General features: G+C 44.1%; 1 protein-coding gene across 2 annotated transcripts in view; it reads left to right on the top strand.

Moving 5' to 3' along the window:
* The first annotated feature begins 1,821 nt into the window (after positions 1-1,821).
* mgat4a (alpha-1,3-mannosyl-glycoprotein 4-beta-N-acetylglucosaminyltransferase A) overlaps positions 1,822-24,135 on the top strand; it is a 256,754-nt gene continuing 234,440 nt past the window's right edge. For both annotated transcript variants that reach the window (XM_055636544.1, XM_055636545.1), the window contains exon 1: positions 1,822-2,243. In XM_055636544.1, coding sequence (XP_055492519.1) covers positions 2,150-2,243 — 94 coding nt within the window. In that variant the 5' untranslated portion in view covers positions 1,822-2,149. The remainder of the gene's footprint in view (positions 2,244-24,135) is intronic.

Raw genomic sequence — 24,135 nt, 5'->3', positions numbered from 1 at the left:
TATGGTGTACAATTTTGGTCGCCTAATTATAGGAAGGATGTCAACAAAATAGAGAGAGTACAGAGGAGATTTACTAGAATGTTGCCTGGGCTTCAGCAACTAAGTTACAGAGAAAGGTTGAACAAGTTAGGGCTTTATTCTTTGGAGAGCAGAAGGTTAAGGGGGGACTTGATAGAGGTTTTAAAAATGATGAGAGGGATAGACAGAGTTGACGTGGGAAAACTTTTCCCACTGAGAGTAGGGAAGATTCAAACAAGGGGACATGACTTGAGAATTAAGGGACTGAAGTTTAGGGGTAACACGAGGGGGAACTTCTTTACTCAGAGAGTGGTGGCTGTGTGGAATGAGCTTCCAGTGAAGGTGGTGGAGGCAGGTTCGTTTTTATCATTTAAAAATAAATTGGATAGTTATATGGACGGGAAGGGAATGGAAGGTTATGGTCTGAGCGTAGGTATATGGGACTAGGGGAGAATATGTGTTCGGCACGGTCTAGAAGGGTCAAGATGGCCTGTTTCCGTGCTGTAATTATTATATGGTTATATGATATTATATGTTTCAATAAGATCCCCTCTCACCCTTCTAAACTCCAGCGAATGCATATAAATATGGACATACATATATATACACACACACACATATATATACACACATATATGTATATATATACACATACATATATATACATACATGTGTGAATATGTGTGTGTATATATATATATATATACACACACACATACATGTGTGAATATGTGTATATATATATATATATATATACACACACACATATATAATTAGAAATGTGCAAATATATATATAACATTAGAAATGGATACATATACACAATTAGAAATGTATATATATATATATATACACACACACACACACAATTAGAAATGTGTATATATATATACACACACACTGTTAGAGATGTGTATGTTTACATAATTAGTAGTATATATAATTAGAGATGTGTATATATACTAGAAATGACAATTTATATTAGAAATGGATATATATATACTAAAAATGTATATATACACACACACATATTTATAATTTTATATCTTATCTAGTATATTATCCTTCGCGAATATATATATATGTATATATTTATAACCATTTCTAATTGTATATCTTATCTGGCATTTTATATATGTATGAAGGATGGGTTTAATATGTGCACACGAAGTTGGTAGACAGGTAAAATCCAAAATTCGATACATGTCTAAATACTTCCTGCTATCCTCAAACAGAACACGGTGCTTGGGAACCGAAGACTGACATTTTCTAATCACAACCTTTATACACAGTTTCAAAATGCCAAGCGGCACTGAAAGTATTCATAAACATCAGAAAGAATAGTTGGGAGCTGAACTGAAGTCTGCCTGCACCTTTTCATTTTGTTGCACGTTGCGGTTTCTTTGCTTTCCTGCACGTGATTATATAGATACTCACCGGTCGAATTATTCGCCTTCCTGGTTTATTATTTCACCATTCTTCCTCCCACCAATTCACAAATAAAGCTGAGCTGCCCGGAGCTGTAATTGACAGGCGGGACTTGTCATTACACCCTTGATTGTGACGTCGTGGTGGTCGGTCGGACAGACAGACGGCTCGTCCAATCGGGACTGAGCACCGTGCTCCAAGGCTCGGCGATAGGCGGAGGGTGGTGGAGGGGAACCAATGGGCAGGGAGGGAGGGCGGGGCTTGTTGCTACCGGTTCCCGGCAGGAAAACCACAGGCGAGCAAAAAGCTCTTGCTCCGCTCTGGCTTCTCGCTTTCAACGCTGCGCTTCATACATTGGGAGGCTAATTGGGAGGAGGGGGGGATTTTAATTTAGCTTTTGCTCTGGCATCTATGCGGAACTCATAAGCCGCACACAAAGTACTAGGTGGCTGGGGTGGTTGGAAAGAACCGCAGCAGCAGCAACAACAAATAAAAAAGCAAGCACTCCTTTAGTCCCAGCAATTTTTTTGTTTTTGTTTTCGAGATTTTTAATGTGGGGTTTTTAAAAGGAGAGGAAAAAAAAATCTGTGGTATAAATAAGATTTCCCCTGGTAGACGGAAGCAGCGGGAACGGACTGGAGAGCCCCAGCTCTTGCTATGAGAGAGATAGCGAAACTACGGCGGCGACTCAGTGAGCAATGAGATGAGGCTCAGGAATGGGACTCTGGCCACAGTGTCAGTGTTTCTCACCTCCTTCCTCAGCGTGTCCTGGTACACAGCCTGGCAAAATGGAAAAGGTACAGTTTCACATTGCAGATCCATTAATAAATGTGCGTGTTTTTTTTTAATATAGAGATCAATTTGGGTGGGTGGGGGGTTGTCTTGACTGTACATACAGATTCAAGTTAAATCCTGGTGTGTTTGGTTATAAGCTGCTGGCCGTGTGTGTGGTTTTTGCATTTGTCACGTTTGGGATGAAGCTGCCAACCTTCAATGTATATACAGAGAGGAATGTGTGGCGGGCGGTGACTTGAAGCGTGCGTTTTGTGGCAACACTTCTACACCCGTGAATCGGAAAGAGGGAAGCTGGCGGCTCGGAGAGTCTCCGCCGCGTATTTTCTGCTTGTGTTTCCTTGTTGGCCAGTTTGTGGCGTGTAAGTAAGTGACTTCTCAGCGCCTGAGTTTGACCAGGCTGACAAGACTCGAGGTTTAGGTCTCAGTCCCGTGAGGAACAGGTCGTCGGAGTGTTTTATGTCTCCGCGTTAAGGAATCCATATGAAATGTTTCGTTTGATTTATGAATAAAAAGTACTGGCAGTTTTGAATATTCCACTTCCTGTAGTGGTTCCCTCTGTAACTAATTGTGAAATTGGACAGATTTTCTTTCCACGGGTTATGTTTGTTTCTCTTTTGTTGCTCTTTAACAGTTGTGGACTTTGCGCATTTGTAGTCACAGTGCCCTCCATAATGTTTGGGACAAAGACCCATCATTTATTTATTTGCCTCTGTACTCCACAATTTAAGATTTGTAATAGAGAAAAAGCACATGTGGTTAAAGTGCACATTGCCAGATTTTAATAAAGGCCATTTTTTATACAATTTGGTTTCACCATGTAGAAATTACAGCAGTGTTTATACATAATCCCCCCCATTTCAGGGCACCATAATGTTTGGGACACAGCAATGTCATGTAAATGAAAGTAGTCATGTTTAATATTCTGTTGTATATCCTTTGCATGCAATGACTGCTTGAAGTCTGTGATTCATGGACCACCAGTTGCTGGGTGTCTTCTCTGGTGATGCTCTGCCAGGCCTGTATTGCAGTCATCTTTAGCTTATGCTTGTTTTGGGGGCTAGGGTCCCCTTCAGTTTTCTCTTCAGCATATAAAAGGCATGCTCAATTGGGTTCAGATCGGGTGATTGACTTGGCCGCTCAAGAATTGACCTTTTTTTAGTTTTGAAAAACTCCTTTGGTGCTTTCGCAGTATGTTTGGGATCATTGTCTTGCTGAAGAATTAACTGCCAGCCAATTAGTTTTGAGGCATTTGTTTGAACTTGAGCAGATAGGATATGTCTATACACTTCAGAATTCATTATGCTACTACCATCAGCAGTTGTATCATCAATGAAGATAAGTGAGCCAGTGCCTTCAGCAGCCACACATGCCCAGGCCATAACACCACCACCACCGTGTTTCACAGATGAGGTGGTAGGTTTAGGATCTTGGGCAGTTCATCTCTCCTTCATACCTTGGCTCTTGCCATCACTCTGATATAAGTTAATCTTCGTCTCATCAGTGGTTGCTCTTGTAAGTACTTCTTGGCAAACTGTAACCTGGCCATCCTATTTTTGCAGCTAACCAGTGGTTTGCATCTTGCAGAGTAACCTTTGTGTTTCTGTTCATGAAGTCTTCAGCAGACAGTGGTAATTGCCAAATCCTCTGTTTCTGATCTGTCAGATAAGTACTTGGGGATTGTTCTTTATTATAGAGAGAATTCTTCTGTCATCAGCTGTGGAGGTCTTCCTTGGCCTGCCAGTCCCTTTGCAATGAGTACGCTCACCAGTGCTCTCTTTCTTCTTAATGATGTTCCAAACAGTTAGTTTTTTTGGTAAGTCTAAGGGTTGGCTGATGTCTCCAACAGTTTTATTCTTGTTTCTCAGTCTCATAATGGCCTCTTTGACTTTCGTTGGCACAACTGTGGTTCTCATGTTGATAAACAGCAATAAAAGTTTCCAATGGTGATGGAAAGACTGGAAGAAAGACTAGGTGCTGAGAGCTCTTTTATACTTGACACCTGATACTTGGCAATTAATCACACCTGAGCAATTACAAGGCCTGTGAAGCCATGTGCCCCAAGCATTATGGTGCCCTGAAATTAGGGTGTGGGGGTGGTGAGACTATGTATAAACACAGCTGTGATTTCTACATGGGAGTGAGAAGGGGAAAGCACCGGACTCGAAATTGACCAGAGGAGAGATGGAATGCAGTCTCGTAAATTCTAGCTCATTCTTTCCTGGTTGGTCTCCATAGCCTTGTGTGTTCTCGGAGGGAATAGAAGAAATTCACAAGCTTGAGTATTCAGATCCAAATGCTGTCTGACGTTTGAAAGTGTCAGGCATGATTGTTCAGCAGAGGTTAAATTGTGCCTTTTCCCCTTATCGGACAAACTGAATCATAAGACATGGGTGCAGAAGTAGGCCAATCGGCCCATCGAGTCTACGCTGCTATTCAATCATGGCTGATCTATCTTTCCCTCTCAACCCCATTCTCCTGCCTTCTCCCCATAGGCAGTTTTTACAATGGACATTCGTGAAACTGTGAACAGTTCATGAAACTTGATTGGCAATGTAGAATCACGGAGTTATACCACAAGGAATCGGGCCCAATGGTCCAACTCTTTTCTGCGGACAAATTTATCTCCTGAGCCAGCCCCACTGGCCTGCATTTGGCCCAAATAGCTCTTAAGGTATGCATAACTTGGATTAATGTAGCACTTTTAACAGAGAAAAATATCCACAGAGCATCGTTAAACAAAAGTGAGCATTGAACTGAAGAAGCAAATAATAGAATGTGTAACCAAAATCTCAGTCGATGAGATATCTTAATGAACACTCCAAGCTTGCATTGGCGTAGAGATTTTTACATCCATTAGCCTGATGATCATTTCACAGTAAATACACTATTTTGGAAGTATGATTATTGTTGTCTGCAGGGATATATGCAAGAACCAAAATAAGCAGTGAGATAAATGGCATGGAGCGTCGAGCAGTGCACAGGGTAATTCATGAGCACTGGGTCCCCAATGCAATATTGAGACTAATGATGACAGCTTTGGTTGGTGGATAAATATTTCCCTGGGTATTGAACGCGCTCTTCAGCTGATCATAGAAATGTTGAGGGGATCTTAGCCGCACATTTTGGAAGGACGCTAGAGTTAACAACAAAGTCAAAGTCAGCAAAGTCCAGTGTCAGTATCTGGAGTGGGGCTTGAACCCAGATCCTAGCTGACTGTCGGGGTCAATTGTTGCTGCCGTCGTAAGTCTGCTGCTTTTGTAGACTGAGAACGGAAGATGCTTAGGAAGGTAATTTCCAAAGCTTAATTCTCTCTCAGCTGTAGGGAAGGAGGTGGAAGAGAAGATGAGGGATAAACTAGAACTCTCCACACTGAGATAAACAAATGGGATACACTGTATACAGAAGCATTTAAACAACTGTTGGTGAGGGAAGGAACTGCAGATGCTGGTTTACACTGAAGATAGACACTAAATGTTGGAGTAACTCAGCGGGTTAGGCTGCATCTCTGCAGAAAATGATTAGGTGACATTTCAGGTCAAGACCTTTCCTCAGACAGAGTCTTTAGAAGGGTCTCGACCCGAAACATCACCAATTCCTTTTCCTTTTCCCCAGAGATGCTACTAGACCCGCTGAGTTACTCTATTATATTGCGTCTATCAACTGTTAGTGACATCTTTGTAAAGTACTGGTCTAAAGTGTCCCGTCAAAGGTTTTGGCAAGGCTAGTAGCATTTGGAGGTCATCAAGTGTGAATATTACTGCAGCTTCAGGTGAGAGCCACAGCGTAGTTTAACATTTGAAAAAATAAAATGGTGTCTTTGTCGAAGATAAGTTAACTTCTCCAAAACGGCACCTCTGCGTACAGGCAGCATCTCTGGAGAAAAGGAATACGTGTGGTTTCAGTTCGAGACCCTTCCTCAAACTGAGAGTTGGGGTGGGGGGGAACCCAGCCTGTCCTGCTGAGTTACTCCAGCATTTTGTGTCTATCTTTGGTGTAAACCAGCATATGCAATTCTTTCTTATACACCTCAATGTAGAGCACTTCATATAAGTACATTGGTCTGTGCAACATTTCTGCATTGTACTCTAGATGCGAAGGTAAAATTGTCAGAGCGGACATATTAAAAGCAGAAAGATTTAATGGATGTGATACGATTTAATTTTGGACAGTTAACCTCTTCAGACCAGAATGGCCTCTTAACTGTTGCATGTGTGAGAGTCAGTCATCTAGTCTTCAATTTCTGTTTGAGAATTGGGCCTATTGTCATATTGTTTCTCTCTAATTATCCCAATTGATTCCTTATTTACTATGTGCACCTGATTTGCCTTTGAATACACTATATCTAAATTGTACATCCTGGTTTAGATTACTTGGGCTGAATGCACAGGCATATATAAACTAAGCATGGAAACATACCATTCACCAACTTCTACCGCTGCACCATCGAGAGCATCCTTACCAACTGTATCACAGTATGGTATGGCAACTGCTCTGTCTCCGACCGGAAAGCACTGCAGAGGGTGGTGAAAACTGCCCAACGCATCACCGGTTCCTCACTCCCCTCCATTGAGTCTGTCCAAAGCAAGCATTGTCTGCGAAGGGCGCACAGCATCGTCAAGGACTGCTCTCTCCCCAGCCACAGACTGTTTACCCTCCTCCCATCCAGGAGGCGCTACAGGTAGGCGGCGCGGCTCTGGCCAGCAGCGGCCTCTGCAGTCTGTCCGCGTTTTTATTATTTTCTGTCTGTGTTTTAATGTAGTTTTTGTTATTTTTTGTTGGGTGTGTGTGTGGGGGGGGGGGGGGTGGGGGGTGGGGGGGGGGGGGGAATCTTTTTAAATCTCTCCCTGCACTGGAGACCCGACCTTTTTCTTGTCGGGTTCTGTTGTCGTTGAGGCCGCAACGAGGAGCGGCCTCCAACGGGAAGAAGCCGGGGACTCAGGTGCCGACTCACCGTTGCCGTCGCGGAGCTGGCCGAGACCGGAGCGGTGGAGGAACGCTGCTGCTGCTGCTGCTGCTGCTGCTGCCGATGCCGCTGCTGAGTCGGGGGCTGCTGCTGCGGGTCTGCGGACAGCGGCGCCGGGAGCCCGCGGCTCCCTGGAGAGAGACCGCTTTTCGGGGCTCCTGCAACGGAGAATTCTCCCGCCCGTGTTGCGGGGTCGAAGAGCTCCTGGAGCGGGGCCTGACACCACTGCCCCGCGCGGCTGGAATGGCCGCGGACTCTGCGAGCGCACACCGGGGGCTCCAACACCAAGACCCGGTGTGCGACCTCGCACCACCCGGCGTGGCTTCAATGGCCGCGGGACAATCGCCATCGCCAGCCGGGGGCTTTGACTTTGACTCTGACATTGGGGGGGGGGGGAGAGTGCAGTGGAGAGATAAGTTTTTTTTGGCCTTCCATCACAGCTATGTGATGGATGTTTATGTAAAATTGTAATTATGTTGTGTCTGGGTCTATTTGTGTGTAATGTATGGCTGCAGAAACGGCATTTCGTTTGGACCTCTAGGGGTCCAAATGACAATTAAATTGACTCTTGAGGTCTCTCTGTTGCCGGACCAGCAGGTCCAGGAACAGCTTCTTCCCTGCGGCTGTTACATTACTTAACTCTGTACCTTGGTGATTGCATTCAATGGGTGGCGCATTCGAACAAATCTGAATAAGGAATTCTGCTCATTTTTCACGGGATAACCTTCTTGCATTTTTGGCATGGAGTTTTCAATTCTCCTCCATTGCTCTCTGCATCTATCCTGTCCAACGTACTAGTTATTTTAAAGACCAATAACTGTCATGGCATCACCTCCCCTTTTCCAATGGCTGCGATTTTTCAATTCTGTTGCTGTCGTTGTAAATCACTCTTGCTTTTACTCCAGTGCCCTTTTTATTAATATCATGGAGCCAGGGCTGTGCACATTGGTCTCATCTCATGGTGACCAAGGTTGTATATTTTGTATTTAAGGGCCTGTCCCACGAGCATGCGACTGCATGCGGCAAGCGCAACCTAACGTGGTCGCTTGAGCCGTACCGCCTCGCGGGGCCGGTCCCACTTTGATCGCCGGAGCCGTATGGAGTTGTGCGGAGCTGGTCTCGACATCGCGCGGGGCTCTGAAAAACTGACTGTGTTCAAAAATCCCGCGCGGCAGCGGCCTGCCGTCCCGCAGCCGCCTCAACGCTGTACACAGCATCTTGACGCCGCCGTACGTCACATGCGGACTTCGCTCGAACTTCACGTCAATCACTCAACCTCCGCGCGGCTTCTGGTTTGGGCGCGCTCGCCGCATGCTGGTGGGACCGGCCCAGTACGGGGATCACTCGACCTCCGCGCGACCCCCGCTTCCGGTTAGGTCGCGCTTGCCGCATGCAGTCGCATGCTCGTGGGACAGGCCCTTTACAGGTGTTGGAAATCAGAAATGAAAACAGTGGTGGGATAGGTAGCATCTGTGGTGAGAGGTTTCTAATAGAAATTGGTTAAAACACCGAGTGCTGGAGAAACTCTGCGAGTCAAACAGCATCTTTGTTGAGAATTGACAGGTGACATTTTGGGTCGGGTCCTCTACCCAACTTTAGACTTTAGAGATACAGAGTGGAAACAGGCCCTTCGGCCCACAGAGCCCGTGCCGGCCGTCGATTGCCCCATATGCTAGCAATGTCCTACACCCTCGGGACAATTTACAATTTTACCGAATTAACCTCTAAACCTGTACGTCTTTGGAATATGGCAGGAAACCGGAGCACCCGGGTAAATCTCACGCGGTCACAGGAACAACGTGCAAACTCCATACAGCCAGCGCCCATGGTCAGGATTGAACCCGAATCCCTGGCGCTGCAAGGCACCAACTCTGCTGCTGCGCCACTGCATTCTAGCATCATTGTCATATAGTGTTTAATGAAATATCTCCACATCATTTTGCAATTCTGTTTTTTGCATTTTGCAATTCAGTTTCTGCTTCTCATAACCTGCTGCTGTTTCTATTTTTCATATAAAACTGCTTCTCCTCCTCATGTCTGTTTGCCTCCTAACTGTTCAACTTTGCTGTTTTCATGCTTTCAGTCTGGCAGTTTAGGGAGATTGATCAGTGCTTGCATGACAGCCACTTATCTGCGAGGACCTCCGTCACACCTTGCCCATCTCTTAATTTCTCTAAAGATGAACTCGAAACTGTTTATTTGTTTCCCCAGTGGCTGCACATTTTCAATTCCGTTATGGTCTTTGTAAGTCACTTTTGCATCTTCTTTAGCGAACCTGGAAAAACTTGTTTCACCAGCCAGTCATAGTAAACAGACAACACTTGCACTTACACATATCCGGGGCCCACCTCAACCATCAGTGAAACTTTCACTGAAGCATGCAGAGAGGATGTGCTTTGTATTTAGCATCCCCTACAAAGGCTCTCTGCCAAACTGCTCCGAGTTCAATTTCAAAAATAAGCTTCATTCCTTAAAAATATGTGCAGAATGCACAATGGAATCAAAACCTGCCTTTCTTCATATCCACAGAATAATGAAATCAATGCATTGGTTTGTTGGAATATTGAACGTATTTTGTTTACAAAGCACCAGTCCCACTCATGGGCTGTTTGAACTGTAAATCCATCAAATGTATGCTAAGCTGTGACACGGGATTCATCTCCTCGGTGTTCAGTAGCAGCAGGCCCTTTAGACTTTAGAGATACAGTCTAAAGGCCCACCGAGTCCGTGCCAACCAGTGATCACCCCGTACACTAGCACTATCCTACACACACTAGGGACAATTTACAATTGACAGCAGCCAATTAACCTACAAACCTGTACATCTTTAGGAGTGTGGGAGGAAACCGGGGCACCCAGAGAAAGCTCACGTGGTCACAGGGAGAATGTACAAACTCCATATAGACAGCACCTGCGGTCAGGATCGAATCTGGGGTCTCTGGCGCTGAAACCTGAACGGAAAGCTCTGGAGACTTTGTGCCCCACCCAAGGTTTCCGTGCGGTTCCCGGAGGTTTTTGCCAGTCTCCCTACCTGCTTCCACTACCTGCAACCTCCGGCAACCACCTGCAACCTCCGGGAACCGCACGGAAACCTTGGGTGGGGCACAAAGTCTCCAGAGGTTTCCGTTCTGGTTTCCTAAGTGGGACAGGGGCATAAAAGATTGCAACGGTACACCAGCGGCAACTCTTTAGATAGTAGTGCTTCCCCACAAAGCCTTAGTGGTTGCTTTGTCGAGCTTCTATGCTTCCTTTTGTACATACTCTTGCAGCCTGGAACACGCCAATTGGTAGCATTTACTTATGGGCATCTCAGATAACAATCTAGACAACCAACACTTTTTGGACAGGACAAAGTTGATATTTGTCCTTGTCTGCATCCCTGGGTGCAGCCCGTAGATCTCTGCTCTGCAGCTGGTCAGGACAAACCTTGACAAGGACCCTTGCATCCTTTTCCAGATATAACCATATAACAATTACAGCACATAAACAGGCCACCTCGACCCTTCTAGTCCGTGCCGAACACGTATTCTCCCCTAGTCCCATATACCTGCGCTCGGACCATAACCCTCCATTCCTTTCCCGTCCATATAACTATCCAATTTATTTTTAAATGATAAAAACGAACCTGCCTCCACCACCTTCACTGGAAGCTCATTCCACACAGCCACCACTCTCTGAGTAAAGAAGTTCCCCCTCATGTTACCCCTAAACTTCTGTCCCTTAATTCTCAAGTCATGTCTCCTTTGAATCTTCCCTACTCTCAGTGGGGAAAAGCTTATCCACGTCAACTCTGTCTATCCCTCTCATCATTTTAAAGACCTCTATCAAGTCCCCCCCTTAACCTTCTGCGCTCCAAAGAATAAAGCCCTAACTTGTTCAACCTTTCTCTGTAACTTAGTTGCTGAAACCCAGGCAACATTCTAGTAAATCTCCTCTGTACTCTCTCTATACTCTGTACTCTCCTCTGTACTCTCTCTGTACTCTCTCTTCTTGGCAAAGGCACGATCCCCAAAGAGACTGTTGATCATCTCACCCACATTGCAACATGTATTGGGATTGATATTTTGAAAGGGCAGCTTACTGCTCTATGCCCTTCTGTCCCCTCTAACACTAAAGGTGCGCAGAGGGACCCTGAGAAACCTGGATCACTTCCCAAACTCTTTGGAGCCATCTCTTGGCAAAGTCACACATTAACAGTGAAGTTGATTATTCCCTTCAGTGTGCCGATAAGCCTTTGATCACGGATCTGGGACAAAGTTCACGATGACAACATGGGCAACGGTGATTCCTGTTCTGCCACTTGTCTCTGAGACCTGGGCTATTGCAAGTCGGCGGAAAAATACCAGCAAAGCCGTCTACACAAAACCCTTCATTCGCTGGTTGACTTGCTGTCATGAACAAGCTAGCATCCCCAATATTAAGGTCTTAGTTAGACTCAGTCAGCTACTGAGTGAGACAGACACCAGATTCCCATAACGAATGGTGGGAAAAGGAGAGCAGTTGGAAGAACTCAGCAGCTCAGGCAGCATCTGCGGAAGGGAATCCAAAGTCGACGTTTCAGTTTCAGACCCTTCATCTAGATTGAAAGTGTATGGGGGTGATAGTCGGTATAAAGAGCTGATGGGTTGGGAGGAATGGATGGGTGAATCCAGGGGAGGAGGGATTGATCATCATAGCCAAGTGGTGGAGGGATGGGCGGAGATAGTTGCAGAAACTGGGAGGTAATAAGTGGAGAACAGATAATCTGCATCCATTTGGATTCTGGAATTGTGATTGGAAAGGAAGGTGAAAATGGAACTGAATGAGGGGCAGTGGCAGATGGAACAACAGAGGGAATGGAGGGGTACAGTGCATCTTCTAAGTCGTCATGAGACTATTAATCCAGAGATCTTCCCTCGTGATCTATAGGGACAAATTCACCAAGGCAACAGGAAAACTTTAAAAATGTTAATGTAAATCTGGATTTACTTATTTGACGATGGACATCCGCTATTGAGGCAGTGCAGCGTAGGTTCACAAGGTTAATCCCCGGGATGGCCGGACTGTCGTATGAGGAAAAATTGGAAAGACTGGGCTTGTTTTCACTGGAATTTAGAAGGATGAGAGGATATCTTATAGAAACATACAAAATTATAAAAAGACTGGACAAGCTAGATGCAGGAAAAATGTTCCCAATGTTGGGGTAGTCCAGAACCAGGGGCCACAGTCTAAGAATAATGGGGAGGTCATTTAAAACTGTAAAAAAACATTTTCACCCAGCGAGTTGTGAATTTGTGGAATTCTCTGCCACAGAAGGCAGTAGAGGCCAATTCGCTGGATGCATTTAATAGAGAGTGAGATAGAGCTCTAGGGGCTAACGGAATCAAGGGATTTGGGGAGAAGGCAGGCACAGGTCACTGATTGTGGATGATCAGCCATGATCACTATGAATGGTGGTGCTGACTCGAAGGGCCAAATGGCCTCCTCCTGCACCTATTTTCTATGGTTCTTTGTTTCTATGGATGATAAAGCAGTGGTGACCTCAAATCTACTGGACTGTCATAAAAATTGCACACGGTACACTGATGTCCTTCAGGGAAAAAGATCTATAGTTTTTCTCATAATGGCTCCTTTGTAACCAAACTATCCTCTGAAAAGATTTAGCAATCCACTCAGTTCATTGGGGAATTAGGAATGGGAATTAAATACTAGACATGCCTAAATTCTGGAAATGAATTAAAGTAAACTGCAATTCTAGTCAGATTTGTTTCTCAATATATATATATATACATATACATATACATATACATATACATATACATATACATATACATATACATATATATATTATATATATATTATATACTATATTTGACAACATACAGTTTATATACACAGTACATGCATTTATGTTGCAGATCACTGATTCAAGATGTGCCTACAAGATTTATATGATTCATCGTAGCATCAATTTCTCTTCCATAGACATTTAATGAATGATGGGTTTTGTTTAGAGGTACAGCGTGGAAACAGGCCCTTTGGCCCACCAAGTCTGTGCTGACCCACGATCTCTACTCTGACACTATCCTAAACACCAGGGACAAATTTACAATTTTACATGAGCCAATTAACCTACAAACCTGTACGTCTTTGGAATGTGGAGGAAACCGGAGCACCCGGAGTAAACGTACGCGGTCATTGGGAGAACACACAAATTCCATACTGGACGGCACTTGTAGTCCGGATCAAACCCGGGTCTCTGGCACTGTATGTGCCAGTTTAGAAGGATGAGGGGGGGATCTTATAGAAACATATAAAATTATAAAAGGACTGGACAAGCTAGATGCGGGGAAAAATGCTCCCAATGTTGGGCGAGTCCAGAACCAGGGGCCACTGTCTTAGAATAAAGGGGAGGTCATTTTAGACTGAGGTGAGAAAAAACTTTTTCGCCCAGAGAGTTGTGAATTTATGGAATTCCCTGTCACAGAGGGCAGTGGAGGCCAAGTCACTGGATGGATTTAAGAGAGAGAAACTGATCTGGTAGCAGGAATGCCAAACGCTTTAATTTCACCCTCCCATCTTTGATTCCAATAATTTCCAGGCATGAGTTTACTTACTAGGCAATTTAACAAGTTATAAAGACAGCTGTGTAGGAAGTAACTGCAGATGCTGGTTTATGCCGAACTTAGACACAAAATGCTGGAGTAAGTCACGGGTCAGGCAGTACCTCTGGTGGAAAGGAATGGAGTCATAGAGTATTACAGTGTGGGAACAGGCCATGCGGCCAACAGTGTCTCAGCTACCCTAGTCCCACTTGCCTGTGCTAGGTCCATAACCCTCCAAACCTGTCCTATCCATGTTGTTTCTTAAACGATGGAATAGTCTCAGCCTCAACTACCTCCTCTGGCAGCTTGTTCCATACACCCATACTGTGTACATTTTTTTTAAATTGCCCCTCAGACTCCTTTTAAAACTTTTCCCCTTGACCTTGTCCTCTGGTCCTTCATTCCTCTACTCTGGGTAAAAGACTCCGTGCATGTACCCGATCTATTCCTCTCATGATTATGTATACCTCTATAAGATCTTCCTTCATCCTCCTACGCTCCATGCAATATAGACCCAGCCTACTCAACCTCTCCCTATAGCTCCCACCCTCTATTCCTGGCAACATCCTTGTAAATAGGCGATGTTTCGGGTCGGAGCTCTCCCTCGCCATGAATAAATAAAGTGTTGTGATAACACAAGACCTGTAACCTCAGTTGTAGGATAGAAACATTAAAAAAAAGTGAAGTAAGGAATGGGAATCTATCAATACCCGTGCATTTAATTGTCAAATCTTAATTTCAACCTTTGCCAACGCTAAAATGGTTTCGCAACTTCCAAATGCTAAAGCAACAATGTGTAAATTCAACTTTAACCTGGATAATTTGGGGTTTACTAAGAACATTGAAACTTAGAACTCCTGTTCTCTTGATAATGAATGAGGCCTATCTTCTCTCTGATTGTAATCTTTAGAGACTGACCACATGATGTGCATGTTACACCATGAGGTGCTGAGGCCCCGTCACCATTAATTTCACTAGTCTGTGTGTGTTTTTGTGTCTTGTTTCAGAGAACAGAGGACTGTTTTACACGGTGCAAGGCAGAATATTCCATTACTGAGTCCACACAACCTGTATAAAACACCGATTGTCAATGCTGCCAAGTAACGCTGAGCCTCCATAGATTTCAGGCAATGTTTTCACTTGCCTGTCCCAGTGTAGGTCAGCTGCGATTTCCACAGGAGAAAAGGTTATATACGAGGAGTCTGCCACTTTTGTGGAGAAGGATTGAGTCACTAGTCAACCCAGTCTAACAAGGCTATGTGGTATCAAAATGCACTTTGCAATTATCTGCAGGTCAAATGGCAACTCTTTCAACAACTCTGGGGGCTTATGATTAAACCGAGAACTGGTCCGACTGGCCCGACTGGCAGAGAAGCTTCCTCACAGCTCCACTGAACTGGATCCAGCCCTGTCCCTGGGTGCTATCTATGTGGGGTTTGCTCATTCTCCCTCTGACCACGTGAGTTTCTTCAGGGTGCTTCGTTTTTCTCCCATGTCCCAACATATCGAGTTTGTAGGTTAATTGGGCCACTGCAAATTGTCCACATAAATAGTATGGTAGAATCTGATGATGGCAATGTGGTGAGAATAGAATGGGTTTTTGCTGTGTCTCTAAACCGGTGGTTCCCAACTTTTTTTTGGCCATGCCCCACCTAATCACCTCTAAAATCCTGATGCCCCCTGCCCCCCCCCCCCCCCCCCCCCCTGCTTTCCCTTGAGAGAAAACGGAGGAAATAGATATTATAAGGGTAACTTAGCAAAAGCTCTTTGAATCGCATTTCTAAATCCAATTCAATAAATAAGGTTCTCCCATGACCTCGCGCGCTTCGTGCGACGTGCATGAAGAGCGATGGCGCGGTGATTATGTAATAACTACACAATAAAGACCTTTTTTTACCCCAAAAAAACTATTTACTCAAAATAACATCTGAAACATAAACTACATATGTTTACCTGATGGAAAATCCCAAAAAATAAAAATCGAAAATTTGGGCCCAGACCTCCTCAGCCGCACTCAATTGCCCCCCTTAAAAATCAAATTGCGCCCCTGTGGGGCGTACGCCCCACGTTGGGAACCACTGCTCTAAACTAAATGTAATCGGGCAGTATTATGTTTTAACATTGTCTTGTTGTCTCCACCTGGACTTTACCTTGCATGAAATGTTATTCCCTTTATCCGTATCTGTACACATGGACGGCTCGATTATAATCCTGTAGAGACTTTCTGCTGACTGGCTAGCACACAACAAAAAGCTTTCCACTGTACCTCGGCACATGTGACAATAAACTAAACGAAATAACACAGTCTGTTAATTTCATTGCAGATGGCCATTGACAATGACAGCCAATTGCTTCGGTTGACACTAATGTAACGATACTCTATTAAGATTCAGATTCAACTTTAATTGTCATTGTCAGTGTACAGTACATAGACAACGAAATGCAGTTAGCATCTCCCTGGAAGACAATCGTGCCATTAACCAATGTAACATACAGCCTTGAAATATTTTCAACTTGCAGTTACAAAAATAAACTCGCAGTTGATAATAAAAAGACCTTTATTTTTGATTTTCTGCAAGGGGGAAAAAACGTTGTTATTGAAGGCTTGAAAGTTTCCAGCTCCGAACCACCTTTTCCCCATTGAGACGATTGTTTTTATAGCACTATTTTCGATAATTTGTGGTTTCTTATATACACAACCATTGTATTATCACAGAACTACCTGTATAAGCTATATTCTACAGGCATATAAAGAATAAAAGAGTCACTTGAGAATAAATAGGGCCCCTTAAAGATCAGCAAGACCTTCACTGCATAGAACCACAAGAGATGGGGGGAGATATTAAATTGATATTTCTCATCCGATTTTTACTGTGGAGAAGAGCCTGGAAGCTAAGCAATTGAGACACAGCAGATGTGATGTCTTGGATCTTATAACAATTATCAAAGAGGGATTATTGGCGGTTTTAAAGCACATTAAGGTGGACAAATCCCCAGGGCCTGTTCAAGTGATGCTCGGACCTTGTGGGAAGTTTGGGAGAGCATTGTGAAAGCCTCTGCAGAGAGTGTTGCATGCTTCCATCAACCTCGATCTGTTTGGACCAAATTACCAATCATCCAATCTACCTTGTGGCGACCCTTTCACTTATTTTTAACCTGCATTTTCTCTGTAGCTGTAACATTAATTTTGTATTCTGTTTATTGTACGTGCTCTGTTCTACACGTGCAATTTGATTTGCCTGCATAGTATGCAAAGCAAAGATTTTGTTATTGTATTTTGGTACACATGACACTAATAGACTGTAACAACTGCAGGGGAGGGAATCATGTACAGTTCTTCCCCTACTTCCAGGTTCCTGCAATGAATGGTCGACTTTCTCAAGGGTGGCAGATCTTTGGAATATTCAAAATGGGTTGCCAAGGTGATTGCAAGATTTTCAGGAGAGCCTCACCAAGGGACCAAGAGACATTCAGTACATTGTCCCTTGGAGGTTTACAAAAATAGTCGGTGCAGTGGTAAAGTTGTTGCCTTGCAGTTCCAGAGATCCGGGTTCGATCCTGACTGTAGGTGCTTGTTTGTACGGAGTTTGTACGTTCTCCCCGTGACCAGCATGGGCTTTCTCCGGGATCTCTGGTTTATTCCCGCATTCCGAAGACGTACAAATTTGTAGGTTAATTGGCTTGGTATAATTGGAAATTGTCCTGGCTATGTGTCGGATAGTGTAAACATGGAAACATAGAAAATAGGTGCAGGAGTAGGCCATTCGGCCCTTCGAGCTTGCACCGCCATTCAATATGATCATGGCTGATCATCCAACTCAGTATCCTGTACCTGCCTTCTCTCCATACCCCCTGATCCCTTTAGCCACAAGGGCCACATCTAACTCCCTCTTAAATAGAGCAAATGAACTGTGGCCTCAACTACCTTCTGTGGCAGAGAATTCCAGAAATTCACCACTCTCTGTGTGAAAAATGTTTTCCTCATCTCGGTCCTAAAAGACTTCCCCCTTTATCCTTAAACTGTAACCCCTTGTTCTGGACTTCCCCAACATCGGGAACAATCTTCCTGCATCTAGCCTGTCCAACCCCTTAAGAATTTTGTACGTTTCTAGAAGATCCACCCTCAATCTTCTAAATTCTAGCGAGTACAAGCCGAAGTGTAAATGTGTGGGGATCGCTGGTCGGCACGGACATGGTGGGCTGAAGGGCCGGTTTCCTCGCTGTATCTCTGAACAACTAAACTAACCTAAAACTGTCTTTCTTGCCATTGCCTTGGCCCAGCAATGTTGGTGCCTGTACAAAATCTTGAGGTTAGCCTCATCATTAATTAACAGGCAGTGGTTAAGTTGCAATTGACAAGACAACCTGAAATTATAGGAACTGATGTGGGAAATGAATCGATATATTTCTGTGCAACATTGCCAACAAAGTGCAAAACAGAAGAGTGATCAAATTACAGCCATGCAAAGCATAATACTGTTGGTACAATGTATGAGATAAATGCCACTTTGTTGATTTCATTCTCGGTTTCAGTTCTCAGTATTACTTCTTGTCCACATTTTCACAGTAGCAAAAAAATACCAGAAATAAACTTTTGTTTTGTTTCCATTTATAAAGCAACTTTTGCTTTTTGAACCACTTTCTCAATCTGCCCCACTTGTCCAATGAATAGAAACATAGAAAATAGGTGCAGGAGTAGGCCATTTGGCCCTTCGAGCCAGCACCGCCAATCAATATGATCATGGCTAATCATCCAAAATCAGTACCCCGTTCCGGCTTTTCCCCCATACCCCTTGATTCCCTTAGCCCTAACAGCTAAATCTAACTCTTTATTGAAATCAACTATTGAATTGGCCTCCACTAGCTTCTGTGGCAGAAAATTCCACAGATTCACTACTCTCTGGGTGAAAATGTTTTTCCTCATCTCAGCCCTAAATGGCCAACCCCTTATTTTTAATTTGTGACCCCTGGCTCTGGACTCCCCCAACATCGGGAATTTTTTTTCTTGCATCTACCCTGTCCAACCCTCCAAGAATGTTATATATTTTTATAAGATACCCTCTCATCCTTTTAAATTCCAGCGAGTACAAGCCCAGTTGACCCATTCTTTCATCATATGTCAGTATTGCACACAATACTGCAGGTGCAGTCTCACCATGGCAGATGGACCTCCTTGCTCCTAAACTCAAATCCTCTCACAATGAAGGCCAACATGCCATTAGCTTTTTTTCACTGCCTGCTCAACCTGCATGCTTACTTTCAGTGACTGATGTACAAGCACACCCCGGAATCCGATTTGGAGAACCTCCCCTTCTCCAAATCTGACACCATTCAGATAATAATCTGCTATCATGTTCTTGCCACCAAAGTGGATAACCTCACATTTCTCCACATTATACTGCATCTGCCATGCTTCTGCCCACTCAACCAACCTATCCAAGTTGCCCTGAAGCCTCTTCGCAGCTCACACTGCCACCCAGCTTTGTGTCATCCGCAAACTTAGAGATGTTACATTTAATTCCCTCATCTAAATTGATACAATAGTGGTTGTTTTAACAGGTTTTTAGATAGACAAGTGTATATGTGGAGAATAGATGGATATTGATCGCATGCAGGCAGAAGAGATTAGTTGAACTTGGCATCATGTTCAACACAGATATTCTGGGTTAAAGGGCCTGTTTATGTGTGGCAGTAGTCTAGGAATTATGCCCTCTAGTTTACATAATCTCCAATTCTTCCTATTGAAAGGTACCAATTCTCATATAGAAACGTTAGATTTAATCTGCTCTCTAACTGCCCATGTCACCAAGTTGCATAGCCCCATGAATTGTGTTGCTATTCTTCTTACACTTCATTTTACCTTCATATTTTGTACAACAGGCAAATTTAGAAAATTATGCTCCGTTCATCCATGTCCAAATAATTGTTATGTGTTATGAAAACAGAGACCCTATTCTCTTCTTCTTCTTCTTCTTCTTCTTCTTGCGCATGGCGTGCACAGCCTAAAGTTGTCGGACAACTTGTTCTATTTGATCTTATTTGATTGTGCATGCTGGATTGATTGCATTTGTCGAAACAGGGCGGGCCACATGAACGTTGTAATCTCCTGCCCCAGAGATCCTATTCTCGACTCCTGAATATTCACTGTACACTTCTTCTGGTTAGAAATTGTAACTTGCTAATATAAGAATTGCATCGAACACAGAACACAGAAATGTGTAGCACAGGAACAGGCTCATCGGCCCACAGTGTCTGTGTCGGACATGATGCCAACTGAAGTAATTTGATTTGTCCCTTTTCCATTTCACATTTCCACCCTGGGGAAAACAATGTCCTTTGTACGCCACCTCCATTTCCTGCAATATGCTTATCCAAAAGCCTGTGAAACAAACTCCACTATCATATCTGCCTTCAGCATAATCACAAGGGGTGCGTTCCAGGCAACCACAACCAATTAAAAAAAAAAAAAAGAAAAAGCATGTCCCGTGCATCTCCTTTAAACCTTTCCCCTTTCACCTTAAACTTAAAGTTATGCCTTATATTTGATATTTCTTTCCTTGGAGAAAGATTCTGTTTGTCTTTTCGACCTTACCCTACTCATAATTATTTACACTTCTACCAGGTCTCTCCTCAATCTCTGGCATTCCAGAGAAATTAAACCAAGCTCACCTTGTGGCTAATACCCTCCAATCCAGGCAGCATTCATAGAAACATAGAAACATAGAAAATAGGTGCAGGAGTAGGCCATTCGGCCCTTCGAGCCTGCACTGCCATTCAATATGATCATGGCTGATCATCCAACTCAGTATCCTATACCTGCCTTCTCTCCATACCACATGATCCCTTTAGCCACAAGGGCCACATCTAACTCCCTCTTAAATATTGCCAATGAACTGGCCTCAACTACATTCTGTGGCAGAGAATTCCATTCTGATAATAGTTTTGGGTCGAGAAGGTCTGAAGAAGAGTTTGGGTTGAAGAAGGTCTGAAGAAGGGTCGCAACTCGAAACGTCACCTATTACTTCTCTCCAGAGATGCTGCCTGTCCTGCTGAGTTACTCCAGTATTTTGTGTCTATCTTCACTAAACCAGCATCTACAGCTCCTTCCCACAGCATTTTGGTAAACCGCTTTTACATCCTCTCCAAAGCCTCCACACCCTCCCTGTAATGAGACGACCCCAACTGCACACAATACTCCAAATGTGCTTTAACGAATGTCATATAAAATTGCATCATGACTTCCTAACGCTTAAAACTTTAAGCACCTACCAATGAAGGCAAGTATATCTTACACCTTCATTACCACTCCATCTACTTGCGTTGCCACTATCAGGGAGCTATGGACTTGACGCTGGTGATCCCTCTGAATGTTAATGTTGTTAACTGAATTGATGGGTTTACAGGAGCCATTATTTAACTTCTTCCTACCAAGGACACTATACCTATATATTTTTTCTATAATCATTGGAGTTTTCATCTCTTTCCTTGGACTCATCTTGGCCACTAAACACTCTGAGGAAGAAGCCATTGACATTCTCCTGTATGAATTTGTTTCCAAGGCAGGATGCAATATCGCAGTACATTGTTTGATCTGAATTGCAATACTTGGGCAGCACGGTGGCGCAGCAGTAGAGTTGCTGACGTCCAGCGCCAGAGGCCCGGGTTCGGTCCCCGACCATGGGTGCTGTCTCCGGAGTTTGTACGTTCTCCCCATGACCTGCGTGGGTTTTCTCCGAGATCTTCGGTCTCCTCCCACACTCCAAAGACAACAGATTTGTAGGTTAATTGGCTTGCTATCAATGTATGTAGGATAGCGTTGGTGCGCATGGATCGCTGGTCGGCGTGGACTCGGTGGACCGATGTTTCTGCGCTTTATCTCTAAACTATACTAAACTTACACCGTTTGATTTGTCTATGCATTCAATGCCGGTATCACTCAACCCCTTCAAGATAAGTATGGATATTAATTACAATGTGGAATGAGACGATTTGTCCCTCAAATCCACACTGTCTAGACAGCAGGGCAATCTCATCACTTCCATTCATCCCAACCCTTACTACCCCAGATGTGTGCAATGCATTTGCTTTCACGTACCTACCTACTACTGTTGGTGAAGCACAGGGAGCCCTGTAATGGTGTTTAGTATTTTAGTTTCGAGATACAGCGCGGAAACAGGCCCTGCGTCTCACGGTGTCCGCACCGACCAGTGATCCCCGCACATTAACATTGCCCTACACACACCAGGGACATTTTTTTTAACGTTTATACCAAGCCAATTAACTTACAGACCTTGTTTAAGAGGGAACTGCAGATGCTGGAGAATCGAAGGTTGCACAAAAAAGCTGGAGAAACTCAGCGGGTGCAGCAGCATCTATGGAGCGAAGGAAATAGGCAACGTTTCGGGCCGAAAAAAAAGGGTTTCGGCCCGAAACGTTGCCTATTTCCTTCGCTCCATAGATGCTGCTGCACCCGCTGAGTTTCTCCAGCTTTTTTGTGTAACTTACAGACCTTTACCTCTTTGGAGTGTGGGAGGAAACCAAAGATGTCGGAGAAAATCCACACCCGTGGTCAGAATCGAACCTGGGTCTCTGGAGCTGTATGGAATGGAGATCACTTGTGTTTTGTTGTTTTGAAATTGAATTCTGTCTTTAATTTGTGTACTAGTCATGTCTCTACTATTTATTTAATTCCCCTTACATGTTTTTCCTCTACCTGCTAAATTTTTGTACGGTCCTTGAGACTATTGAAAGGCGCCCATAAATAAAATTTATTATTATCATTATTATCACTTGTGTGTGGAATGGAGGTGAAATTGAGATTAACATTTGTTTTGAAAGAAGATGGTTAATATGACAAAGAATGTCTTTGTTAGAATGCACAAACCTCAGGAAGAGTTAAGCCATTTTGGTAATCATGTTCTTCGAGGGGAAGTGAAGTTGGCCAGGGCATTTGGGAAATCTGTGCTTCTATGAATATTGCTATTGTTTCACTAACGGCCTTCTGGGCAAATGGACAGGAATGGGTTTAACTGGAGTACTGCATTTCTGGCTGCATTAGCCAGATTTGTGTTCTCAGGTGTGAGATGGAGGCTGGAGCAGATTAAATGAATGGCAAGGCACGATGTGAATGCTGGCGGTGAGAGCAGATGGGAATAATGGCTTGGCCAGCCTTTCCCAATATCTCGGGTTACCACATAGAAGGAGACTGTTTGGCTCATTGAATCTGTACCAGTTTTATGCAAGAGTAAACCAGCTCATACTCCTCCCCTTAACCTTGATTTTCTTTCCCACCTGCTCCCTGATCCATTTCTCTTTTGCATCCCCGCTTGCTCCATCTCTTTCCTCTATCTCCTAATACATACAGATATATAAGCAAGAAACTGCAGATGTTGGTTTGCAAATAAAAGGTACAGGGTGCTGAAGTAACTCAGCGGGTCAGGCAAGATTCCTGTAGTATGTCGATCAGCAATGTTTCAGGTCAGGACTCTTCTTCAGACTGGCTGGGCTGGGCTGTGTTCACCACTCTCTGCTGATTCTCCCTCTCTCATGCTCATCGGCCACTGAACGCGGGTCGATCACGATACCCCACGACCACCGATGCTCACCTGGTGGCGTGGCCTCGCGACTGGTGGTCGATGAGGGGGAGCGGAAGACAATGGGGACCTTGAGTGGAGGGATGGCCATGAAGAACAATGGAGGGACCGCCTTGAGGGGCGGTGGAGAACAAAGGGGGACCCAGTGTGCGGGGGGGCACTCTAGTTTTAGAATCCTCTGCCCAGGGGATATGTCTGCGTTTGTTCATTCATTCGTCCCGGTTTAGGCACTGTGCACACGGCAGCCAGCAAACAGTCGCTTTTTTCTTTCTTTTTCCCCCCCCCCCCAATTTTAATTAAATTTTAATTTTAATTTCAAGTTTTCGTGTACCTTGTATGTTGTGACTGTTGGCAGACCAATTTTCCTCTGGGGATGGATAAAGTTTTATCAGTGTGTCATAGTTAAACCAGGGCTGCCAACGTTGGGTGAGAGTTGAGAGTGAGAAATTGCAAGGGTGCGTAGCGACCGAGGGGGGGGAGGGTGTGGGAGGAGGTTCCACCCCCTCCCACGGTAGGGACCTTTCGCATTTTTCATCTTTAAATTGTGCAATCTGGTGCATACTGTAGCAAGTCTTTTAACTTACACTTGAATGCAACATTTATGCTTTAAATTGGATTAGGTATGAATAAGGTTAGGCTAAATTACATTCCTAATTACATTCCACAGTAGAACCAGGCTTTGATCAACAGGTGCAGCACATGAATGACTTTATTCATGTACGGAAATCAGATTATAATTCATGCTGTTATAACC

Source organism: Leucoraja erinacea, chromosome 6, assembly GCF_028641065.1.
Source record: "Leucoraja erinacea ecotype New England chromosome 6, Leri_hhj_1, whole genome shotgun sequence".
Lineage (NCBI taxonomy): Eukaryota > Metazoa > Chordata > Chondrichthyes > Rajiformes > Rajidae > Leucoraja > Leucoraja erinaceus.
Note: the sequence above shows the minus strand (reverse complement) of the source record. Positions and strands in the feature narration are given on the sequence as shown.